Consider the following 22,982-nt stretch of genomic DNA (forward strand, 5'->3'; position numbering starts at 1 on the left):
CAAATAATCATTTCTTCTTCCTTCCCTCTTTGTATTTATTTTGTCAAAGGATTTATCTCAGAGGTAAAGTATTCATGTTAAAAATGCGTTGAGCCTGCGACAGGCTTTTCTGTGTCTATACACTGCCATAGAGCATTTTACCTAACAGAGCAGCTGTGAGGAAACATGGGGTTAACATTAACACTGTCGGGCCTAGTCCTGGACTAAACAGCATGATCAATGGAGAATCCAAGAGTAGGATTAATGTGTTTCCAGCTGGACTGGTCAGGAGCTGAAGCCACAACAGAACTACAATAGAACTTAAAACATAACTGCAACAGCCTTCACACATAATAAAAACTAGAATTAAGACCCAACTAGACCGGGGGGGGGATGTAATAATGACAACAAAGTTTTGAGGAAAATTCACAGGACTTGTTTTATTGGAGAATTCCAGAACATCAGACACATCAGAGAACCGCTCATCTAAAAAAACAACATGTGTTTAAAAAACCAGCAAGATGGAGAGCTGTCAACACACTACTGCGGTCGCCTAGGAGACATGCATGTCACTGTTACAGGGTCGCCTAGGAGACACATGCATGTCACCGTTACAGGGTCACCTAGGAGACACACACGTCACTCTGTCCAGAATGTTTCTCATGATCCTCTTCCTCTTTCTTATTGGACAACACACTTTCAACACGCTTAGAACATGTTTCATGTAAAAACAGGAACATTTAGACAAAGCAAGGGAACGCCAGGGAGAACCGTTAATAAACCAGGAATAAGGTAGAACCCTAGGAGAACCAACTGTGGAGGAGGGTGGGCACAGGAACACAACTCACTATGGGACGGGACGCGCTTTGCTTCCTACACAATCATGAAATGCTGTTTAATTAAAAAAGATTTTAGTGTGTTCATCTTGCCTGCAGACACTTTGTTGATATGACCACTGCAGATCTGCATTATATTACTCAGCTTTGCTTTGTGCTAAAAATCTGTACGGATAGTATAGTATACTTATAAAATCACTGATAAAAATATTCCTCTGTTAACAATATGCCTTGGAGGGGGACCACGAACACTGGGGGGGGGGGGGGGGGTCGGAGGTTAGGGGTCAGGGGTCGGCAGTGTTGCTACTCAGACTTGGCTTCCTCCTTCTCCGCCTCGGGAGCATCCTCCATCTGCAGGGTCAGAGGTTAGAGGTCAGTAGAACAACCTGACATTCCTGTTGGTAGTTTCTCATCCTAAAACAGGAGCTTATCTCTGCCATCAAGCTGACCAATGTCTTCTAATGTCCCTTTATGACCAGCCCCATGTCCTCTACAGTCCATGATGTCTTTATGACCAGCCCCATGTCCTCTACAGTCCATGATGTCTTTATGACCAGCATCAGGTCCTCTACAGTCCATGATGTCTTTATGACCAGCCCCATGTCCTCTACAGTCCATGATGTCTTTCTAGTTCCTCCTAGTAGTGTACATAAGCAATAAGGCCCGAGGGGGTGTGATATACGGCCAATATACCACAGCTAAGGGCTGTTTGTACGCACAAGGCATCGCAGAGTGCCTGGATACAGCCCTTAGCAGTGGTATATTGGCCGTATATCACAAACCCCCAAGGTGCCTTATTGCTATTATAAACTGGTTACCAACATAATTAGAGTAGAAATAAATGTTCTCATACCCATGGTATAGGTCTTATATACCACGGATGTCAGCCAATCAGCATTCAAATGTCAAAACACCCAGTTTATAAAGTAGTGTATAGTATAGTAATGTATAGTATAGCAGTGTAAAGATGTGAATAGTACAGCAGAGTATAGTACAGTAGTGTATAGCAGCGTGTAGTATAGTAGTGCATATAATAGAAGTGTATAGTAGTGATTAGCATAGAGGTTTGTAGTTTAGTAGTGATTAGCATAGAGGTTTGTAGTTTAGTAGTGATTAGCATAGAGGTTTGTAGTTTAGTAGTGATTAGCATAGAGGTTTGTAGTTTAGTAGTGTATGGTTTAGTAGTGATTAGCATAGAGATTTGTAGTTTAGTAGTGTTTAGTAGTGATTAGCATAGAGGTTTGTAGTTTAGTAGTGATTAGCATAGAGTTTTGTAGTACAGTATTTAGTAGTGTATGGTTTATGTAGTGATTAGCATAGTTTAGTGTTTGTAGTGTATAGTAAATTAGAGCAGTCTATAGTATAGGATAGAAGTGTATAGTAGTGTATAGTATAGGATAGAAGTGTACAGTAGTGTATAGTATAGAAGTGTATAGTATGGTAGTGTATGGTATAGTAGTGTATAGTATAGTAGTGTATAGTATAGTAGTGTATAGTATAGAAGTGTATAGTATAGTAGTATATAGTATAGTATAGTAGTGTATAGTACAGTAGTGTATAGTATAGAAGTGTATAGTATAGAAGTGTATAGTATAGTAGTGTATAGTATAGAAGTGTATAGTATAGTAGTGTATAATATAGTATATAGTATAGTAATATAGTATAGCATATAATCGATGCGGTGCGTATTCGTGAAAAAGGACTGTCGTTGCTCCCACGTATACCTAACCATAAACATCAATGCCTTTAAAATCAATACACACAAGTATATATTTTTAAACCTGCATATTTAGCTAAAAGAAATCCAGGTTAGCAGGCAATATTAACCAGGTGAAATTGTGTCACTTCTCTTGCATTCATTGCACGCAGAGTCAGGGTATATGCAACAGTTTGGGCAGCCTGGCTCGTTGTGAACAAATTTGCCAGAATTTTAAGTAATTATGACATAACATTAAAGGTTGTGCAATGTAACAGCAATATTTAGACTTATGGATGCCACCCGTTAGATAAAATACAGAACGGTTCAGTATTTCACTGAATGAATAAATGTTTAGTTTCCGGATTCAACCATATTAATGACCAAAGGCTCGTATTTCTTATTATGTTATAATTAAATCCGTGATTTGATAGAGCAGTCTGACTGAGCGATGGTAGGCACCAGGAGGCTCGTAAGCATTCATTCAAACAGCACTTTAGTGCGTTTTGCCAGCAGCTCTTCGCTGCTTCAAGCGTTGAGCTGTTTATGACTCCAAGCCCATCAACTCCCGAGATGAGGCTGATGTAACCGATGTGAAATGGCTAGCTAGTTAGCGGGGTTGCGCGCTAATAGCGTTTCAAACGTCACTCGCTCTGATTTGTCAACAAGCTTATTTTACACGTCAAATAGTGTTATTTGAAGTGTATCTTTTTTCACATGCAAAGACCCAAATGGCGTTCCATAAATCAGTTGTATTGTGACAAGGTGGGAAACAGAATATACCCTGTTTGGTAAAAGACCAAGTCCATCTTATGGAACAGTTCAAATAAGCAAAGAGAAACGTCATCATTACTTTAAGACGGCAAACGTTTTGGCTCGAGGGTCACGTCTGGATTTTGAAATTCAACGGAGGGACGCATATTTTGGGGGACCAATTGTTTGTTAATATCAATTTGCCTGGGCCTCCAGTGGTTTAAGGCACTACATAGCAGTACTTGAGGTGTCACTACAGACCCGGGTTTGATCTCTGGCTGTGTCACAGCTAGCCGTGACTGGAAGACCCATGAGGCGGCGAACACTTGGCCCAACGTCGTCCGGGTTAGGCAGGCCAAGATCCCCTTGTGCCATCGAACTCTAGCTACTACTGTGGCGGGCCAGGCGCATGCACACTGACGCGGTCGCCAGGTGTACGGTGTTTCCACCGACACATTGGTTAAGTGGGCATTGTGTCAGGAAGCAGTGCGGCTGGGTCATGTTTCGGAGGACGCACGGATCTTGACCTTCACCTCTCCCGAGTCCGTGCGGGAGTTGCAGCGATGCGACAAGACTAATGGATACCATGAAATTGGGGAGATTTAAAAATAAAATGTTTTATGTCTCGCGGGCCATATTGAAGTGGCCAGCGGCCTGTTCTTTCCCCCCCATTGCTTTAAGACACGGTCAGTCAATCCAGAAAATTTCAGAAACTTGAAAGTTTCTTCAAGTGCAGTCGCGAAAACCATCAAGCGCTATGATGAAACTGGCTCTAATGAGGACCGCCACAGTAAAGGAAGACCCAGAGTTACCTCTGCTGCAAAGGATAAGTTCATTAAACTTACCAGCCTCAGAAATTGCAACCCAAATAAATGCTTCACAGAATTCAAGTAACAGACACATCAACATCGACTGTTCAGAGGAGACTGCGTGAATCAGGCCTTCATGGTCGAATTGCTGCAAAGAAACCACTACTAAAGGACACCAATAAGGAGAAGAGACTTGCTCGGACTAAGAAACCACTACTAAAGGACACCAATAAGGAGAAGAGACTTGCTCGGACTAAGAAACCACTACTAAAGGACACCAATAAGGAGAAGAGACTTGGGCAAAGAAACCACTACTAAAGGACACCAATAAGAAACCACTACTAAAGGACACCAATAAGGAGAAGAGACAAAGAAACCACTACTAAAGGACACGAATAAGAAGAAGAGACTTGCTCGGACTAAGAAACCACTACTAAAGGACACCAATAAGAAAGAGACTTGCTCACTAAGAAACCACTACTAAAGGACACCAATAAGAAGAAGAGACTTGCTCGGACTAAGAAACCACTACTAAAGGACACCAATAAGAAGAAGAGACTTGCTTGGGCAAAGAAACCACTACTAAAGGACACCAATAAGGAGAAGAGACTGGACACCAATAAGAAGAAGAGACTTGCTTGGGCAAAGAAACCACTACTAAAGGACACCAATAAGGAGAAGAGACTTGCTCGGACTAAGAAACCACTACTAAAGGACACCAATAAGGAGAAGAGACTTGCTCGGACTAAGAAACCACTACTAAAGGACACCAATAAGAAGAAGAGACTTGCTCGGACTAAGAAACCACTACTAAAGGACACCAATAAGAAGAAGAGACTTGCTTGGGCAAAGAAACCACTACTAAAGGACACCAATAAGGAGAAGAGACTTGCTTGGGCAAAGAAACCACTACTAAAGGACACCAATAAGGAGAAGAGACTTGCTTGGGCAAAGAAACCACTACTAAAGGACACCAATAAGGAGAAGAGACTTGCTCGGACTAAGAAACCACTACTAAAGGACACCAATAAGGAGAAGAGACTTGCTTGGGCAAAGAAACCACTACTAAAGGACACCAATAAGAAGAAGAGACTTGCTTGGGCAAAGAAACCACTACTAAAGGACACCAATAAGAAGAAGAGACTTGCTCGGACTAAGAAACCACTACTAAAGGACACCAATAAGGAGAAGAGACTTGCTTGACCTAAAAAACCACTACTAAAGGACACCAATAAGGAGAAGAGACTTGCTCGGACTAAGAAACCACTACTAAAGGACACCAATAAGAAGAAGAGACTTGCGCGGACTAAGAAACCACTACTAAAGGACACCAATAAGAAGAAGAGACTTGCTCGGACTAAGAAACCACTACTAAAGGACACCAATAAGAAGAAGAGACTTGCTTGGGCAAAGAAACCACTACTAAAGGACACCAATAAGAAAGACCACTAAGAAACCACTAAAAGGACACCAATAAGGAGAAGAGACTTGCTCAATACTAAAGGACACCAATAAGGAGAAGAGACTTGCTTGGGCAAAGAAACCACTACTAAAGGACACCAATAAGAAGAAGAGACTTGCTTGGGCAAAGAAACCACTACTAAAGGACACCAATAAGGAGAAGAGACTTGCTCGGACTAAGAAACCACTACTAAAGGACACCAATAAGGAGAAGAGACTTGCTTGGGCAAAGAAACCACTACTAAAGGACACCAATAAGAAGAAGAGACTTGCTTGGGCAAAGAAACCACTACTAAAGGACACCAATAAGGAGAAGAGACTTGCTCGGACTAAGAAACCACTACTAAAGGACACCAATAAGAAGAAGAGACTTGCTTGGGCAAAGAAACCACTACTAAAGGACACCAATAAGAAGAAGAGACTTGCTTGGGCAAAGAAACCACTACTAAAGGACACCAATAAGGAGAAGAGACTTGCTCGGACTAAGAAACCACTACTAAAGGACACCAATAAGGAGAAGAGACTTGCTTGGGCAAAGAAACCACTACTAAAGGACACCAATAAGAAGAAGAGACTTGCTCGGGCAAAGAAACCACTACTAAAGGACACCAATAAGAAGAAGAGACTTGCTCGGACTAAGAAACCACTACTAAAGGACACCAATAAGGAGAAGAGACTTGCTTGGGCAAAGAAACCACTACTAAAGGACACCAATAAGGAGAAGAGACTTGCTTGGGCAAAGAAACCACTACTAAAGGACACCAATAAGGAGAAGAGACTTGCTCGGACTAAGAAACCACTACTAAGGAGAAGAGACTTGCTTGGGCAAAGAAACCACTACTAAAGGACACCAATAAGGAGAAGAGACTTGCTTGGGCAAAGAAACCACTACTAAAGGACACCAATAAGGAGAAGAGACTTGCTTGGGCAAAGAAACCACTACTAAAGGACACCAATAAGGAGAAGAGACTTGCTTGGGCAAAGAAACCACTACTAAAGGACACCAATAAGAAGAAGAGACTTGCTTGGGCAAAGAAACCACTACTAAAGGACACCAATAAGAAGAAGAGACTTGCTCGGACTAAGAAACCACTACTAAAGGACACCAATAAGGAGAAGAGACTTGCTTGGGCAAAGAAACCACTACTAAAGGACACCAATAAGGAGAAGAGACTTGCTTGGGCAAAGAAACCACTACTAAAGGACACCAATAAGAAGAAGAGACTTGCTTGACCTAAAAACCACTACTAAAGGACACCAATAAGGAGAAGAGACTTGCTCGGACTAAGAAAAACGAGCGAAGGACATTAGATCGGTCGAAATCTGTCCTTCGGTCTGATTTTTGGTTCCAGCCGCCGTGTCTTTGTAAGACGCAGAGGTGAACGGATGATCTCCGTATGTGTGGTTCCCACCGTGAAGCATGGAGGAGGAGGTGTGATGGTGCTTTGCTGGTGACACTGTCTGTGATATATTTAGAATTCAAGGCACACTTAACCAGCATGACTACCACAGCATTCTGCAGTGATACGCCATCTGGTTTGGGCTTAGTGGGACTACAATTAGTTTTTCAAGAGGGCAATGACCCAACACACCTCCAGGCTGTGTAAGGGCTATTTGATCATGAAAGAGAGTGATGGAGTGCAGCATCACATGACCTGGCCTCCACAATCACCCGACCTCAACCCAAATGTGATGGTTTGGGACGAGTTGGACCGCAGGTGGCTACTTAAACAAATCAACATATATTTTAGATTCTTCTAACACTCCTTTGGTTACTACATGATTGCTTATGTTATTTAATAGTTTTGATGTCTTTACTATGATTCTACAATGTAGAAAATAATTAAAATAAAGAAAAACCCTTGAATGATTAGGTGTCCAAACTTTAGTACAGTGGTGTACAGTACGGCAGTGTACAGTATATAGTACTGTAGTGTACAGTAGTATGTAGTACAGTATAGTAGTGTACAGTATAGTACTGTAGTATGCAGTACAGTACGGCAGTGTACAGTATATAGTACTGTAGTATGCAGTACAGTACGGCAGTGTACAGTATATAGTACTGTAGTATGCAGTACAGTACAGTATATAGTGTACAGTATATAGTACTGTAGTATGCAGTACAGTACGGCAGTGTACAGTATATAGTACTGTAGTATGCAGTACAGTACGGCAGTGTACAGTATATAGTACTGTAGTATGCAGTACAGTACGGCAGTGTACAGTATATAGTACTGTAGTATGCAGTACAGTACGGCAGTGTACAGTATAGTACTGTAGTATGCAGTACAGTACGGCAGTGTACAGTATATAGTACTGTAGTATGCAGTACAGTACGGCAGTGTACAGTATATAGTACAGTAGTATGCAGTACAGTACGGCAGTGTACTGTAGTATGCAGTACAGTACGGCAGTGTACAGTATATAGTACTGTAGTATGCAGTACAGTATAGTAGTGTACAGTATATAGTGTACAGTAGTATGCAGTACAGTACGGCAGTGTACAGTATATAGTACTGTAGTATGCAGTACAGTACGGCAGTGTACAGTATAGTACTGTAGTATGCAGTACAGTACGGCAGTGTACAGTATAGTACTGTAGTATGCAGTACAGTACGGCAGTGTACAGTATAGTACTGTAGTATGCAGTACAGTACGGCAGTGTACAGTATATAGTACTGTAGTATGCAGTACAGTACGGCAGTGTACAGTATATAGTACTGTAGTATGCAGTACAGTACGGCAGTGTACAGTATATAGTACTGTAGTATGCAGTACAGTACGGCAGTGTACAGTATATAGTACTGTAGTATGCAGTACAGTACGGCAGTGTACAGTATATAGTACTGTAGTATGCAGTACAGTACGGCAGTGTACAGTATATAGTACTGTAGTATGCAGTACAGTACGGCAGTGTACAGTATATAGTACTGTAGTATGCAGTACAGTACGGCAGTGTACAGTATATAGTACTGTAGTATGCAGTACAGTACGGCAGTGTACAGTATATAGTACTGTAGTATGCAGTACAGTACGGCAGTGTACAGTATATAGTACTGTAGTATGCAGTACAGTACGGCAGTGTACAGTATATAGTACTGTAGTATGCAGTACAGTACGGCAGTGTACAGTATATAGTACTGTAGTATGCAGTACAGTACGGCAGTGTACAGTATATAGTACTGTAGTATGCAGTACAGTACGGCAGTGTACAGTGTATAGTACTGTAGTATGCAGTACAGTACGGCAGTGTACAGTATAGTACTGTAGTATGCAGTACAGTACGGCAGTGTACAGTATATAGTACTGTAGTATGCAGTACAGTACGGCAGTGTACAGTATATAGTACTGTAGTATGCAGTACAGTACGGCAGTGTACAGTATAGTACTGTAGTATGCAGTACAGTACGGCAGTGTACAGTATATAGTACTGTAGTATGCAGTACAGTACGGCAGTGTACAGTATATAGTACTGTAGTATGCAGTACAGTACGGCAGTGTACAGTATATAGTACTGTAGTATGCAGTACAGTACGGCAGTGTACAGTATATAGTACTGTAGTATGCAGTACAGTACGGCAGTGTACAGTATATAGTACTGTAGTATGCAGTACAGTACGGCAGTGTACAGTATAGTACTGTAGTATGCAGTACAGTACGGCAGTGTACAGTATATAGTACTGTAGTATGCAGTACAGTACGGCAGTGTACAGTATATAGTACTGTAGTATGCAGTACAGTACGGCAGTGTACAGTATATAGTACTGTAGTATGCAGTACAGTATGGCAGTGTACAGTATAGTACTGTAGTATGCAGTACAGTACGGCAGTGTACAGTATATAGTACTGTAGTATGCAGTACAGTACGGCAGTGTACAGTATATAGTACTGTAGTATGCAGTACAGTACGGCAGTGTACAGTATATAGTACTGTAGTATGCAGTACAGTAGTGTACAGTATATAGTACTGTAGTATGCAGTACAGTATGGCAGTGTACAGTATATAGTACTGTAGTATGCAGTACAGTATGGCAGTGTACAGTATAGTACTGTAGTATGCAGTACAGTACGGCAGTGTACAGTATATAGTACTGTAGTATGCAGTCCAGTATGGCAGTGTACAGTATATAGTACTGTAGTATGCAGTACAGTATGGCAGTGTACAGTATATAGTACTGTAGTATGCAGTACAGTATGGCAGTGTACAGTATATAGTACTGTAGTATGCAGTACAGTATGGCAGTGTACAGTATATTGTACTGTAGTGTACAGGCAGTGTATGGCAGTGTACAGTATATTGTACTGTAGTGTACAGTAGTATAGTATAGTAGTGTACAGTATATAGTACAGTAGTGTACAGTAGTATGTAGTACAGTATGGCAGTGTACAGTATATAGTACAGTAGTGTACAGTAGTATGTAGTACAGTATAGTAGTATGCAGTACAGTATATAGTACAGTAGTGTACTGTAGTATGCAGTACAGTATGGCAGTGTACAGTATATAGTACAGTAGTGTACAGTAGTATGTAGTACAGTATAGTAGTGGACAGTATATAGTACAGTAGTGTACAGTAGTATGCAGTACAGTATGGCAGTGTACAGTATATAGTATAGTAGTGTACAGTAGTATGGCAGTGTACAGTATAGTAGTGGACAGTATATAGTACAGTAGTGTACAGTAGTATCCAGTACAGTATGGCAGTGGACAGTATATAGTACAGTAGTGTACAGTAGTATGTAGTACAGTATAGTAGTGGACAGTATATAGTACAGTAGTGTACAGTAGTATCCAGTACAGTATGGCAGTGTACAGTATATAGTACAGTAGTGTACAGTAGTATGTAGTACAGTATAGTAGTGGACAGTATATAGTACAGTAGTGTACAGTAGTATGTAGTACAGTATAGTAGTGGACAGTATATAGTACAGTAGTGTACAGTAGTATGCAGTACAGTATGGCAGTGTACAGTATATAGTATAGTAGTGTACAGTAGTATGTAGTACAGTATAGTAGTGGACAGTATATAGTACAGTAGTGTACAGTAGTATGCAGTACAGTATGGCAGTGTACAGTATATAGTACAGTAGTGTACAGTAGTATGTAGTACAGTATAGTAGTGGACAGTATAGCAGTATATAGTACAGTAGTGTCCAGTATAGTAATGTATATTACCTGGTTGGTCTTGGCATCTCCGTTCTCAGAGTGGTTCTCCTCAGCGGCCTCTGCGTTCTCCTTCGCTGCTGCCTTCTTAGTTTTCTTCTCCTCCTTCTTGTCGTTCACAGCCTTCTCTTTCTGGATGGGGGGGATGACAGACATTATCCTTCACATTATCCTCAGCTATACTGGGCTCCCGAGTGGCACAGCGGTCTAAAGGCACTGTATCTCAGTCCTTGAGGCGTCACTACTGACCCTGGATCGATTCCAGGCTCTATCACAACTGGCCGTGATTGGGAGTCCCATAGGTACGCGCATAATTGATCCAGCGCCGTCCGGGTTTGGCCGGTGTAGGCCGTCATTGTAAATAAGAAATTGTTCTTAACCTGACTTGCCTAGTTAAACAAAGGTTACACTTAAAAATGTGAAAAAGATATACCATGCCTGCTCTTTCTAGAGAGTGGGCTTATAGTTCTGTTTTTTTTGTGATGCTTCTGGGATTTGTAGTTCTGTAATGTGATGGCTCTAGAGTTCTATACTGAACAAAAATATAAACACAATACAAAAACACAACAATATAAACACAACATGTACAGTCCCATGTTTCATGAGCTGAAATAAAAGATCCCAGAAATGTTCCATACGCACAAAAAAAAATATGTTTCTCTCAAAACAGCATGATAATTACACAGGTGAGCCTTGTGCTTGTGACAATAAAGGCCACATTTTTATTTTGGTCACACAACAATGCCACAGATGTCTCAAGTTGAGGGAGCGTGCAAATGGCATGCTGACTCCAGGAATGTCCAACAGAGTTGTTGCCAGAGAATTGAACGAGAATTTCTCTACCATAAGCCGCCTCCAAAGTCGCTTTAGAGAATTTGGCAGTACGCCCAACCGGCCTCACAACCACATGTAACCACATCAGCCCAGGACCTCCACATCAGCCCAGGACCTCCACATCAGCCCAGGACCTCCACATCAGCCCAGGACCTCCACATCAGCCCAGGACCTCCACATCAGCCCAGGACCTCCACATCCGCCCAGGACCTCCACATCAGCCCAGGACCTCCACATCCGCCCAGGACCTCCACATCAGCCCAGGACCTCCACATCCGCCCAGGACCTCCACATCAGCCCAGGACCTCCACATCAGCCCAGGACCTCCACATCCGCCCAGGACCTCCACATCCGCCCAGGACCTCCACATCAGCCCAGGACCTCCACATCCGCCCAGGACCTCCACATCCGCCCAGGACCTCCACATCAGCCCAGGACCTCCACATCCGCCCAGGACCTCCACATCAGCCCAGGACCTCCACATCAGCCCAGGACCTCCACATCAGCCCAGGACCTCCACACCAGCCCAGGACCTCCACATCCGCCCAGGACCAGGACCTCCACATCCGCCCAGGACCTCCACATCCGCCCAGGACCTCCACATCCGCCCAGGACCGACCTCCACATCCGCCCAGGACCTCCACATCAGCCCAGGACCAGGACCTCCACATCAGCCCAGGACCAGGACCTCCACATCAGCCCAGGACCTCCACATCCGCCCAGGCCCTCCACATCAGCCCAGGACCTCCACATCAGCCCAGGACCTCCACATCAGCCCAGGACCTCCACATCAGCCCAGGACCTCCACATCCGCCCAGGACCAGGACCTCCACATCAGCCCAGGACCAGGACCTCCACATCAGCCCAGGACCAGGACCTCCACATCAGCCCAGGACCTCCACATCCGCCCAGGACCTCCACATCCGCCCAGGACCTCCACATCCGCCCAGGACCTCCACATCAGCCCAGGACCAGGACCTCCACATCAGCCCAGCACCTCCACATCCGCCCAGGACCTCCACATCCGCCCAGGACCTCCACATCCGCACAGGACCAGGACCTCCACATCAGCCCAGGACCTCCACATCCGCCCAGGACCTCCACATCCGCCCAGGACCAGGACCTCCACATCAGCCCAGGACCTCCACATCAGCCCAGGACCTCCACATCAGCCCAGGACCTCCACATCCGCCCAGGACCAGGACCTCCACATCCGCCCAGGACCTCCACATCAGCCCAGGACCTCCACATCAGCCCAGGACCTCCACATCAGCCCAGGACCTCCACATCCGCCCAGGACCAGGACCTCCACATCCGCCCAGGACCAGGACCTCCACATCCGCCCAGGACCTCCACATCAGCCCAGGACCAGGACCTCCACATCCGCCCAGGACCTCCACATCAGCCCAGGACCTCCACATCAGCCCAGGACCTCCACATCAGCCCAGGACCTCCACATCAGCCCAGGACCTCCACATCAGCCCAGGACCTCCACATCAGCCGAGGACCTCCACATCAGCCCAGGACCTCCACATCAGCCCAGGACCTCCACATCCGCCCAGGACCTCCACATCCGGCTTCGTCACCTGTGGGATCATCTGAGGAGTGGAAGGGGGTACTGAGGAGTATTTCTGTCTGTAACAAAGACCTTTTGGGGGAAAAACAAATTCTGATTGGCTGGGCCTGACTCCCGAGTGGGTGGGCCTATGCTCTCCCAGACCCACCCACAGCTGCACCACTGCCCAGTCATGTGAAATCAATAGATTAGGGCCGAATGAATTTATTTCAATTGACTGATTTCCTTCTAATCAAATCAAATCAAATTGTATTTGTCACATACACATGGTTAGCAGATGTTAATGCAAGTGTAGCGAAATGCTTGTGCTTCTAGTTCCGACAATGCAGTGATAACCAACAAGTAATCTAACTAACAATTCTAAAACTACTGTCTTATACACAGTGTAAGGGGATAAAGAATATGTACATAAGGATATATGAGTGAGTGATGGTACAGAGCAGCATACAGTAGATGGTATCGAGTACAGTATATACATATGAGATGAGTATGTAGACAAAGTAAACAAAGTGGCATAGTTAAAGTGGCTAGTGATACATGTATTACATAAGGATGCAGTCGATGATGTAGAGTACAGTATATACGTATGCATATGAGATGAATAATGTAGGGTAAGTAACATTATATAAGGTAGCATTGTTTAAAGTGGCTAGTGATATATTTACATCATTTCCCATCAATTCCCATTATTAAAGTGGCTGGAGTTGGGTCAGTGTCAATGACAGTGTGTTGGCAGCAGCCACTCAATGGTGGCTGTTTAACAGTCTGATAGCCTTGAGATAGAAGCTGTTTTTCAGTCTCTCAGTCCCAGCTTTGATGCACCTGTACTGACCTCGCCTTCTGGATGATAGCGGGGTGAACAGGCAGTGGTTCGGGTGGTTGATGTCCTTGATGATCTTTATGGCCTTCCTGTAACATCGGGTGGTGTAGGTGTCCTGGAGGGCAGGTAGTTTGCCCCCGGTGATGCGTTGTGCAGACCTCACTACCCTCTGGAGAGCCTTACGGTTGAGGGCGGAGCAGTTGCCGTACCAGGCGGTGATACAGCCCGCCAGGATGCTCTCGATTGTGCATCTGTAGAAGTTTGTGAGTGCTTTTGGTGACAAGCCGAATTTCTTCAGCCTCCTGAGGTTGAAGAGGCGCTGCTGCGCCTTCTTCACGACGCTGTCAGTGTGAGTGGACCAATTCAGTTTGTCTGTGATGTGTATGCCGAGGAACTTAAACTTGCTACCCTCTCCACTACTGTTCCATCGATGTGGATAGGGGTGTTCCTCTGCTGTTTCCTGAAGTCCACAATCATCTCCTTAGTTTTGTTGACGTTGAGTGTGAGGTTATTTTCCTGACACCACACTCCGAGGGCCCTCACCTCCTCCCTGTAGGCCGTCTCGTCGTTGTTGGTAATCAAGTCTACCACTGTTGTGTCGTCCGCAAACTTGATGATTGAGTTGGAGGCGTGCGTGGCCACGCAGTCGTGGTGAACAGGGAGTACAGGAGAGGGCTCAGAACGCACCCTTGTGGGGCCCCGTGTTGAGGATCAGCGGGAGGAGATGTTGTTGCCTACCCTCACCACCTGGGGCGGCCCGTCAGGAAGTCCAGTACCCAGTTGCACAGGGCGGGTCGAGACCCAGGGTCTCGAGCTTGATGACGAGCTTGGAGGGTACTATGGTGTTGAATGCCGAGCTGTAGTCGATGAACAGCATTCTCACATAGGTATTCCTCTTGTCCAGGTGGGTTAGGGCAGTGTGCAGTGTGGTTGAGATTGCATCGTCTGTGGACCTATTTGGGCGGTAAGCAAATTGGAGTGGGTCTAGGGTGTCAGGTAGGGTGGAGGTGATATGGTCCTTGACTAGTCTCTCAAAGCACTTCATGATGACGGAAGTGAGTGCTACGGGCGGTAGTCGTTTAGCTCAGTTACCTTAGCTTTCTTGGGAACAGGAACAATGGTGGCCCTCTTGAAGCATGTGGGAACAGCAGACTGGTATAGGGATTGATTGAATATGTCCGTAAACACACCGGCCAGCTGGTCTGCGCATGCTCTGAGGGCGCGGCTGGGGATGCCGTCTGGGCCTGCAGCCTTGCGAGGGTTAACACGTTTAAATGTCTTACTCACCTCGGCTGCAGTGAAGGAGAGACCGCATGTTTTCGTTGCAGGCCGTGTCAGTGGCACTGTATTGTCCTCAAAGCGGGCAAAAAAGTTATTTAGTCTGCCTGGGAGCAAGACATCCTGGTCCGTGACTGGGCTGGGTTTCTTCTTGTAGTCCGTGATTGACTGTAGACCCTGCCACATGCCTCTTGTGTCTGAGCCATTGAATTGAGATTCCACTTTGTCTCTGTACTGACGCTTAGCTTGTTTGATTGCCTTGCGGAGGGAATAGCTACACTGTTTGTATTCGGTCATGTTACCAGACACCTTGCCCTGATTAAAAGCAGTGGTTCGCGCTTTCAGTTTCACGCGAATGCTGCCATCAATCCACGGTTTCTGGTTTGGGAATGTTTTTATCGTTGCTATGGGAACGACATCTTCGACGCACGTTCTAATGACCTCGCTCACCGAATCAGCGTATTCGTCAATATTTTCATCTGACGCAATACGAAACATGTCCCAGTCCACCTGATGGAAGCAGTCTTGGAGTGTGGAGTCAGCTTGGTCTGACCAGCGTTGGACAGACCTCAGCGTGGGAGCCTCTTGTTTAAGTTTCTGCCTGTAGGCAGGGATCAGCAAAATGGAGTTGTGGTCAGCTTTTCCGAAAGGGGGGCGGGGCAGGGCCTTATATGCGTCGCGGAAGTTAGAGTAACAATGATCCAAGGTTTTACCACCCCTGAACTGGAACTGGAACTGTAAAATCTTTGAAATTGTTGCATGTTGTGTTTATATTTTGGTTCAGTACATTATGTACAACCCTGGGGTTTGTAGTTCTGTAATGTGAGCGTTTGTAGTTCTATTATGTACAACCCTGGGGTTTGTAGTTCTGTAATGTGAGCGTTTGTAGTTCTATTATGTACAACCCTGGGGTTTGTAGTTCTGTAATGTGAGCGTTTGTAGTTCTATTATGTACAACCCTGGGGATTGTAGTTCTGTAATGTGAGCGTTTGTAGTTCTATTATGTACAACCCTGGGGATTGTAGTTCTGTAATGTGAGCGTTTGTAGTTCTATTATGTACAACCCTGGGGTTTGTAGTTCTGTAATGTGAGCGTTTGTAGTTCTATTATGTACAACCCTGGGGATTGTAGTTCTGTAATGTGAGCGTTTGTAGTTCTATTATGTACAACCCTGGAGTTTGAAGTTCTGTAATGTGACTGCTCTAGCGTTTGTAGTTCTATTATGTACAACCCTGGAGTTTGAAGTTCTGTAATGTGACTGCTCTAGCGTTTGTAGTTCTATTATGTACAACCCTGGGGTTTGTAGTTCTGTTCTCTTGCCTTTGCTGGTTTCTCCTTCTTGGCCTTGGGTTCAGTCTTGGCTGGCGCTGGTTTCTGGAGAGAGAGAGAACAAACATCAGCCTCATGTGTTCTACAACCACTGATCATTCCTAGTTCTACTGACCAATAGGCGCTAGGGCTTCAGATCTACTGACCAATAGGAGCTAGGGCTTCAGATCTACAGACCAATAGGAGCTAGGGCTTCAGATCTACTGACCAGTAGGAGCTAGGGCTTCAGATCTACTGACCAATAGGAGCTAGGGCTTCAGATCTACTGACCAATAGGAGCTAGGGCTTCAGATCTACTGACCAGTAGGAGCTAGGGCTTCAGATCTACTGCCCAATACATTTACATTTACATTTAAGTCATTTAGCAGACGCTCTTATCCAGAGCGACTTACAAATAGGAGCTAGGGCTTCAGATCTACTGACCAGTAGGAGCTAGGGCTTCAGATCTACTGACCAGTAGGAGCTAGGGCTTCAGATCTACTGACCAATAGGAGCTAGGGCTTCAGATCTACTGACCAGTAGGAGCTAGGGCTTTAGATCTACTGACCAATAGGAGCTAGGGCTTCAGATCTACTGACCAGTAGGAGCTAGGGCTTCAGATCTACTGACCAGTAGGAGCTAGGGCTTCAGATCTACTGACCAGTAGGAGCTAGGGCTTCAGATCTACTGACCAATAGGAGCTAGGGCTTCAGATCTACTGCCCAATAGGAGCTAGGGCTTCAGATCTACTGACCAATAGGAGCTAGGGCTTCAGATCTACTGACCAATAGGAGCTAGGGCTTCAGATCTACTGACCAGTAGGAGCTAGGGCTTCAGATCTACTGACCAATAGGAGCTAGGGCTTCAGATCTACTGACCAGTAGGAGCTAGGGCTTTAGATCTACTGACCAGTAGGAGCTAGGGCTTTAGATCTACTGACCAATAGGAGCTAGGGCTTCAGATCTACTGACCAATAGGAGCTAGGGCTTCAGATCTACTGACCAATAGGAGCTAGGGCTTCAGATCTACTGACCAATAGGAGCTAGGGCTTCAGATCTACTGACCAATAGGCGCTAGGGCTTCAGATCTACTGACCAGTAGGAGCTAGGGCTTCAGATCTACTGACCAATAGGAGCTAGGGCTTCAGATCTACTGACCAGTAGGAGCTAGGGCTTCAGATCTACTGACCAGTAGGAGCTAGGGCTTCAGATCTACTGACCAGTAGGAGCTAGGGCTTCAGATCTACTGACCAATAGGAGCTAGGGCTTCAGATCTACTGACCAGTAGGAGCTAGGGCTTCAGATCTACTGACCAATAGATGCTAGGGCTTCAGATCTACTGCCCAATAGGAGCTAGGGCTTCAGATCTACTGACCAATAGGAGCTAGGGCTTCAGATCTACTGACCAGTAGGAGCTAGGGCTTCAGATCTACTGCCCAATAGGAGCTAGGGCTTCAGATCTACTGACCAGTAGGAGCTAGGGCTTCAGATCTACTGACCAATAGGAGCTAGGGCTTCAGATCTACTGACCAATAGGAGCTAGGGCTTCAGATCTACTGACCAATAGGAGCTAGGGCTTCAGATCTACTGACCAGTAGGAGCTAGGGCTTCAGATCTACTGACCAGTAGGAGCTAGGGCTTCAGATCTACTGACCAGTAGGAGCTAGGGCTTCAGATCTACTGACCAATAGGAGCTAGGGCTTCAGATCTACTGACCAGTAGGAGCTAGGGCTTCAGATCTACTGACCAATAGGAGCTAGGGCTTCAGATCTACTGACCAGTAGGAGCTAGGGCTTCAGATCTACTGACCAATAGGAGCTAGGGCTTCAGATCTACTGACCAATAGGAGCTAGGGCTTCAGATCTACTGACCAGTAGGAGCTAGGGCTTCAGATCTACTGACCAATAGGAGCTAGGGCTTCAGATCTACTGACCAGTAGGAGCTAGGGCTTCAGATCTACTGACCAGTAGGAGCTAGGGCTTTAGATCTACTGACCAATAGGAGCTAGGGCTTCAGATCTACTGACCAGTAGGAGCTAGGGCTTCAGATCTACTGACCAGTAGGAGCTAGGGCTTCAGATCTACTGACCAATAGGAGCTAGGGCTTCAGATCTACTGACCAGTAGGAGCTAGGGCTTCAGATCTACTGACCAGTAGGAGCTAGGGCTTCAGATCTACTGCCCAATAGGAGCTAGGGCTTCAGATCTACTGACCAATAGGAGCTAGGGCTTCAGATCTACTGCCCAATAGGAGCTAGGGCTTCAGATCTACTGACCAATAGGAGCTAGGGCTTTAGATCTACTGACCAGTAGGAGCTAGGGCTTCAGATCTACTGACCAATAGGAGCTAGGGCTTCAGATCTACTGACCAGTAGGAGCTAGGGCTTCAGATCTACTGACCAATAGGAGCTAGGGCTTCAGATCTACTGACCAATAGGAGCTAGGGCTTCAGATCTACTGACCAATAGGAGCTAGGGCTTCAGATCTACTGCCCAATAGGAGCTAGGGCTTCAGATCTACTGCCCAGTAGGAGCTAGGGCTTCAGATCTACTGCCCAATAGGAGCTAGGGCTTCAGATCTACTGACCAATAGGAGCTAGGGCTTCAGATCTACTGACCAATAGGAGCTAGGGCTTCAGTGGGACTTTACTGAGATTTATCAACTGGTTCAGAGTTCTGTAACCGGTTAAATATGTAATACATGTGGAATTAGCAGTCATGTCAAATCAAATTGTATTCGTCACATGCGCCATATATACTGACAAGCCTTTAACCAACAATGCTTTAAGAAGTTAAGAAAAAATAGAAAATAAAAAGTAACAAATAATTCAACAGCAGCAGTATATTAGGTGGTTTGTAGCGGAATTTGGTTTATATTGCTAGATGTTATGAAGTTATACATGTGTAATACCAGGGTGTAGTATAGTATCAGGTTATAAGCTAGTACATGGCAAATAGATGTATAATAAGGTATCAGTATATAATACCCCGGGGTCTAGTTATTAAACATGTGTAATACCCTGGGGTCTAGGTATTAAACATGTGTAATACCCTGGGGTCTAGTTATTAAACATGTGTAATACCCTGGGGTCTAGTTATTAAACATGTGTAATACCCCGGGGTCTAGTTATTAAACATGTGTAATACCCTGGGGTCTAGTTATTAAACATGTGTAATAATAGGGTCTAGGTATTAAACATGTGTAATAATAGGGTCTAGGTATTAAACATGTGTAATAATAGGGTCTAGGTATTAAACATGTGTAATACCCTGGGGTCTAGTTATTAAACATGTGTAATACCCTGGGGTCTAGTTATTAAACATGTGTAATAATAGGGTCTAGGTATTAAACATGTGTAATAATAGGGTCTAGTTATTAAACATGTGTAATACCCTGGGGTCTAGTTATTAAACATGTGTAATACCCTGGGGTCTAGTTATTAAACATGTGTAATAATAGGGTCTAGGTATTAAACATGTGTAATAATAGGGTCTAGGTATTAAACATGTGTAATAATAGGGTCTAGGTATTAAACATGTGTAATAATAGGGTCTAGTTATTAAACATGTGTAATACCCTGGGGTCTAGGTATTAAACATGTGTAATAATAGGGTCTAGTTATTAAACATGTGTAATACCCTGGGGTCTAGTTATTAAACATGTGTAATAATAGGGTCTAGGTATTAAACATGTGTAATAATAGGGTCTAGTTATTAAACATGTGTAATAATAGGGTCTAGGTATTAAACATGTACCAGTAAGCTAGGTCTAGATTAAACATGTGTAATAATAGGGCTAGTTATTAAACATGTGTAATAATAGGTCTAGTTATTAAACATGTGTAATACCAATAGGAGCTAGGGTCTAATAGTCTATTAAACATGTGTAATACCTGGGTCTAGTTATTAAACATGTAGGGCTTCAATACCAATAGGAGCTGGGGTCTAGTTATTAAACATGTGTAATAATAGGGTCTAGGTATTAAACATGTGTAATACCCTGGGGTCTAGTTATTAAACATGTGTAATACCTAGGGGTCTAGTTATTAAACATGTGTAATAATAGGGCTTCAGATCTATTAAACATGTGTAATACCCTGGGGTCTAGGTATTAAACATGTGTAATACCCTGGGGTCTAGTTATTAAACATGTGTAATAATAGGTCTAGGGCTTATTAAACATGTGTAATAATAGGGTCTAGGTATTAAACATGTGTAATACTAGGGTCTAGTTATTAAACATGTGTAATAATAGGGTCTAGTTATTAAACATGTGTAATAATAGGGTCTAGTTATTAAACATGTGTAATACCCTGGGGTCTAGTTATTAAACATGTGTAATACCCCGGGGTCTAGTTATTAAACATGTGTAATAATAGGGTCTAGGTATTAAACATGTGTAATACCCTGGGGTCTAGTTATTAAACATGTGTAATACCCCGGGGTCTAGTTATTAAACATGTGTAATAATAGGGTCTAGTTATTAAACATGTGTAATACCCTGGGGTCTAGGTATTAAACATGTGTAATAATAGGGTCTAGTTATTAAACATGTGTAATAATAGGGTCTAGTTATTAAACATGTGTAATAATAGGGTCTAGTTATTAAACATGTGTAATACCCTGGGGTCTAGTTATTAAACATGTGTAATACCCTGGGGTCTAGTTATTAAACATGTGTAATACCCTGGGGTCTAGTTATTAAACATGTGTAATAATAGGGTCTAGTTATTAAACATGTGTAATAATAGGGTCTAGGTATTAAACATGTGTAATAATAGGGTCTAGTTATTAAACATGTGTAATAATAGGGTCTAGGTATTAAACATGTGTAATAATATGGTCTAGGTATTAAACATGTGTAATACCCTGGGGTCTAGTTATTAAACATGTGTAATAATAGGGTCTAGGTATTAAACATGTGTAATAATAGGGTCTAGGTATTAAACATGTGTAATAATAGGGTCTAGGTATTAAACATGTGTAATACCCTGGGGTCTAGTTATTAAACATGTGTAATACCCCGGGGTCTAGTTATTAAACATGTGTAATAATAGGGTCTAGGTATTAAACATGTGTAATAATAGGGTCTAGTTATTGTAGCAGATGTTATTCAGGTGTACATGCTGTTGGAGCTGAGTTTAATTTAGCATGTGCAATTACCTGCTATATAGTGGCCTCCAACTGCTCTTAAAACGCTAGTAAAACCAAATGTATGCTTTTCAACCGTTATTGCCCGCACCCGCCTGCCCAACTAGCATCACTACCCTGGAAGGTTCTGACCTAGAATATGTGGACTATAAACTATAAATACCAAGGTGTCTGGCTAGACTGTAAACTCTCCTTCCAGACCCATATCAAACATCTCCAATCCAAAATCAAATCTAGAATAGGCGTTTCTATTTCGCAACAAAGCCTCCTTCACTCATGCTGCCAAACTTAGCCTAGTAAAATGGACTATCCTGGATCTACTTTGGCGATGTCATCTACAAAATGGCTTCCAATACTCTACTCAGCAAACTGGATGCAGTTTATCACAGTGCCATCCGTTTTGTTACTAAAGCACCTTATACCACCCACCAGTGTGACTTGTATGCTCTAGCTGGCTGGCCCTCGTTATTAAATTTGTAATACAGACCCACTGGCTCCAGGTCATCTATAAGTCTATGCTAGGTAAAGCTCCGCCTTATCTCAGTTCACTGGTCATGATAACAACACCCGTAGCACGCGCTCCAGCAGGTGTAGCTCACTGATCATCCCCAAAGCCAACACCTCATTTGGCCGCCTTTCCTTCCAGTTCTCTGCTGCCTGTGACTGGAGCGATTACAAAATACGCTGAAGTTGGAGACTTATTTCCCTCACCAACTTCAAACATCTGCTATCTGAGCAGCTAACCGATCGCTGCAGCTGTACATAGTCTATCGGTAAATAGCCCACCCATTTTCACCTACCCCATCCCCATACTGTTTTTATTTGATTTACTTTTCTGCTCTTTTGCACACCAATATCTCTACCTGTACATGACCATCTGATCATTTATCACTCCAGTGTTAATCTGCAAATTTGTAATTATTAAACATCGTGTATTTATTGCCTACCTCATGCCTTTTGCACACACTGTATATAGACTTTCTTTTCTCTACTGTGTCATTGACTTGTTTATTGAGTTATGTTTATTAGTTTACTCCATGTGTAACTCTGTGTTGTTGTCTGTGTCACACTGTTGCTTTATCTTGGCCAGGTCTCAGTTGCAAATGAGAACTTGTTCTCAACTAGCCTACCTGGTTAAATAAAGGTGGAATAAATAAAATAAAAAAGTAATACATGTGTAATAATAGGGTCTAGGTATTAAACATGTGTAATAATAGGGTCTAGGTATTAAACATGTGTAATAATAGGGTCTAGGTATTAAACATGTGTAATACCCTGGGGTCTAGTTATTAAACATGTGTAATAATAGGGTCTAGGTATTAA

The 22,982-nt window shown here is 43.8% G+C and overlaps 1 protein-coding gene across 3 annotated transcripts in view; it reads right to left on the minus strand.

Moving 5' to 3' along the window:
• Positions 1-392: 392 nt before the first annotated feature.
• The window catches only part of LOC135571743 (non-histone chromosomal protein HMG-14A-like), a 29,510-nt gene continuing 6,920 nt past the window's right edge, over positions 393-22,982 (minus strand). For 2 of the 3 annotated variants that reach the window (XM_065018255.1, XM_065018254.1), the window contains exons 4-6: positions 16,525-16,578; positions 10,709-10,828; positions 393-1,166 (exon numbers count right to left, since the gene is read on the minus strand). In XM_065018255.1, coding sequence (XP_064874327.1) covers positions 1,119-1,166; positions 10,709-10,828; positions 16,525-16,578 — 222 coding nt within the window. In that variant the 3' untranslated portion in view covers positions 393-1,118. The remainder of the gene's footprint in view (positions 1,167-10,708; positions 10,829-16,524; positions 16,579-22,982) is intronic. The other variant, XR_010463891.1, reaches the window with a different exon arrangement.

Source organism: Oncorhynchus nerka, linkage group LG5 (assembly GCF_034236695.1).
Source record: "Oncorhynchus nerka isolate Pitt River linkage group LG5, Oner_Uvic_2.0, whole genome shotgun sequence".
NCBI classification, from domain to species: Eukaryota; Metazoa; Chordata; class Actinopteri; order Salmoniformes; family Salmonidae; genus Oncorhynchus; species Oncorhynchus nerka.